The sequence below is a fragment of the Myotis brandtii genome, unplaced genomic scaffold (assembly GCF_000412655.1).
Source record: "Myotis brandtii unplaced genomic scaffold, ASM41265v1 scaffold424, whole genome shotgun sequence".
NCBI lineage: Eukaryota > Metazoa > Chordata > Mammalia > Chiroptera > Vespertilionidae > Myotis > Myotis brandtii.
This window is the reverse complement of record NW_005366245.1, coordinates 242,309-245,573: the sequence shown is the minus strand read 5'-3', so window position 1 is coordinate 245,573 and position 3,265 is coordinate 242,309. Positions and strand designations below refer to the sequence as shown.

The 3,265-nt window shown below is 49.9% G+C and overlaps 1 protein-coding gene across 1 annotated transcript in view; it reads right to left on the bottom strand.

Moving 5' to 3' along the window:
- The window catches only part of LOC102241058 (F-box only protein 31-like), a 6,298-nt gene extending 4,107 nt beyond the window's left edge, over nt 1-2,191 (bottom strand). Inside the window, exons 1-3 of the mRNA XM_005874111.2 lie at nt 2,042-2,191; nt 1,701-1,937; nt 1,457-1,605 (exon numbers count right to left, since the gene is read on the bottom strand). Coding sequence (XP_005874173.2) covers nt 1,457-1,605; nt 1,701-1,937; nt 2,042-2,191 — 536 coding nt within the window. The remainder of the gene's footprint in view (nt 1-1,456; nt 1,606-1,700; nt 1,938-2,041) is intronic.
- Nucleotides 2,192-3,265: the final 1,074 nt, after the last annotated feature.

Sequence of the window (3,265 nt, the reverse complement as noted above, 5' to 3'; positions counted from 1 at the left end):
ATTAATTTTTTACAGAGAGGAAGGGAGAGAGTTAGAGTGTTAGAAACATCAGTGGGAGAGAAACGTCGATCAACTGCCTCCTGCACACCCCCCACTGATAATGTGCCCCCAACCAAGGTACATGCCACTGATCGGAATCTAACCTGGGGCCCTTCAGGCCGCAGGCCGCCGTTCTATCCACTGAGGCAAACCGGTTAGGGCATGGACTGAATGTTCTTGAGCATCTCCAGGAAAGCCTGCGGGGATGGTGCCTCCGAATTCTGGAAGGTGTTCTGGACTCTGCCCCACAGGAAGAAGTATTCCACCTCCAGAAGGATGAACCCGAAGTGGTTCTCATCGAACAGGATGAAGACTCCAGGGAAGTGCTTGCGGTAGCCTAAGCCAGGTAAGGTAACAGTTTCCACTCCATAGAAACACATCCGGCAGGTTCCAGGGTAGTTCTGGTCTCTTGGGAGCACGCCCACAGGCAGAACAAACGGGACAGGCTGCTCCTCCGAAGCTGCAGCCCTGGACTCCTCAACACTGGGCTGGGCAGGGCTCTGCCAGCCATGACCCTCGCTTTCCTCAGTCCTGTCTTCTTGCTGCTGCTGCTGCTGCTCTCGGATCACCTGCTCATCGTTCTCCTGGACCTCGCGGGAGAGCTGGTTGAAGTTGCGGAAGATCTCGCCATCTCGCAGCTGGATGTGGCGCATTGCCGGAAGCTGGTCCATCCTTGCTGCTTGACACAGTCGCTGCAGGAAAGAAACATCTGTACAGCATATGTTTCAAGGGACCTGGCGTATATGGCATACTGTTCTTAATATGTTTGCTCCCCTTAGCACTATGTGTTTTAACCAAGGTCACCTCTCTGAGAAAGGTTGTTTCCCCAGGTAGGGATTTTTCCCTGAAGTTAGGGAGGGGATAAAACCCCTTAACTAAGTGCCAGGTGGGTAGTTAATCACTTTAACTACAAACAATCATGCTTAAGCTACATAATCTTTACTCCCTGGAATGGAGATAAGAAACGCCCTAACCTTTGCAATAGAAATTGACAGGATTAAAATCAACTGGTATAAATACAGATGTAACAAGACAATAAACACCAGAACTTCGCTGGAGATCCTGAACAGAACTTGGCTGGAGATCCTGGCTAGAGATCCTGGCTAGGCTGCTGATCAACTGAAGGCTGTCTCCATGTCATTCCTTCTTCGCCATCTCCGTCCACACCTTTGGGGACCCCTGGACCTGCTGGGGTTGGACCCCAGCAGCGCATGAGGGGGATCTCTAACATCTTGTTGGAGACTCCCGTGATCTTGGTGACCCTGGCATACATCCCATGGCAATCTTTAGGCCGAAGTCATCGAAGTAGTCTTGGAAGAGGCCTGGCCTGATGAGGTTGTCTGGGTGGCTCGGCGCAAGATAGAGGCAGCGATAGGTCAGCCAATCATACCGCTGTCTGTGCTACAGCACCAGCCACCCTTCTTCCCTAAGCCGCGTTGGGAAATCCATTCCGTGGTCTGTGTTCTTGCACTGGGTGGTGAACCTGTCCTTCCGAATCTGCATGTGGCGGTTGTGGGGCCTTCCATGCACTCCACCATGGCTGGTTTCCTCTCCGTCAGGTGAATTCTGAACAAGGGCTTGAAATGTATTGAGCCACCCACATAGGTGTGAAGGGAAGGCCTGTATGTCCAACCAGTAATGCATAAGCCATCCACCACTACATTCACTAGTATTCTAAAGTGATCAGTATCTAGCTGCCACCATCCCAAAATGTTTCTGTATGGGAACAGCTTCGCATAGACTTCTCGGTAAGACATACCCATCATCTCCAGGTTCTGCAAGTTTTCACAAACACCAAACTCCTCCCGGCAGCGCCTTCTCCAGATGCTGTCGATGTGCAGGATGTAGTGGAATTTGGTGCAGGCTTGGGCCAGGTTGGGCAGGTCGGTGCCGGGAACCTAGGCGAAGATCTCCACCAGCATCTCCACTGGCAAGTCCTGGAGCGAGCAATGCTTGGGCGGCGGGGGCGGCATGGGGCTAGCTATTCCTCCACTCCCCGCACAGCACCGCCTGCCGTGTCCAGCTCGAAGTGCTTTTCTGCCGGGGTCAGCTTGTCATTGGCCGCTGCCTTCTCAGCTGGGCACTGGTGCTTCTGAGGGTACATACATGCCCCCGAAGAGCCCACACCACAGAAGCAAGCGCACCCCTCCATGTCTCCAGAGATAACAGCCACCACAGTGTGGGCTACTGCTCCTCAGTCAGGCTTTAAGAGGGCTAGTCCAGGCCACGCCGCCTCAGAGAGGAGCCAATTGTAGGACTTTAAACCCATACCCATTAACAGTGGCCTTCCATTCCCAGAGCGCCTTCCCTTTCCTGCTGCTCTAGCCCCAGGCAGTCACTAATCTGATTTCTGTATGGATATGCCACCAGGGATATGCCTATGGGCAGAGGGTGTGTGTGTGTGTGTGTGTGTGTGATGGGGGCCAGGGACAAGGACAGTTCACATAAATGCAGTCATAATATCTAGTCTTCTGTGACTTGCTTCTTTCACCTGGCATAACATTTTAAAGTTTTCTGTATGCTATATTCTCGTGTATGGGTATACCACCTTTTGTTTACCCATTCACCAGTTGATGAGTATTCGGGTTGTTTCCGTTTGAGGCTGTTATCAGTAACGCTGCTATGAACATTGTGTACAAGTTTTTTGTGTGAACATGTTTCCATTTCTGGTGAGTATGTACCTACAAGTGGAACTTCTGGGCCATTTGGTGCGTCTCGTTTTCCAACGTGGCACTTCTGTGACTTGCTTCTTTCACCTGGCATAACATTTTAAAGTTTTCTGTATGCTATATTCTCGTGTATGGGTATACCACCTTTTGTTTACCCATTCACCAGTTGATGAGTATTCGGGTTGTTTCCGTTTGAGGCTGTTATCAGTAACGCTGCTATGAACATTGTGTACAAGTTTTTTGTGTGAACATGTTTCCATTTCTGGTGGGTATGTACCTACAAGTGGAACTTCTGGGTCATATGGTGAGTCTCGTTTTCCAACGTGGCACCGCTATTTTACATTTCCACCAGCAATGTACGAGGGGTCCAAATTTAAACATTCTCATGAATGTTTTTTATTTTATTTTTATACAATTTATTTTTTAAAAAACATATTTCATTAATTTTTTACAGAGAGGAAGGGAGAGAGTTAGAGTGTTAGAAACATCAGTGGGAGAGAAACGTCGATCAACTGCCTCCTGCACACCCCCCACTGATAATGTGCCCCCAACCAAGG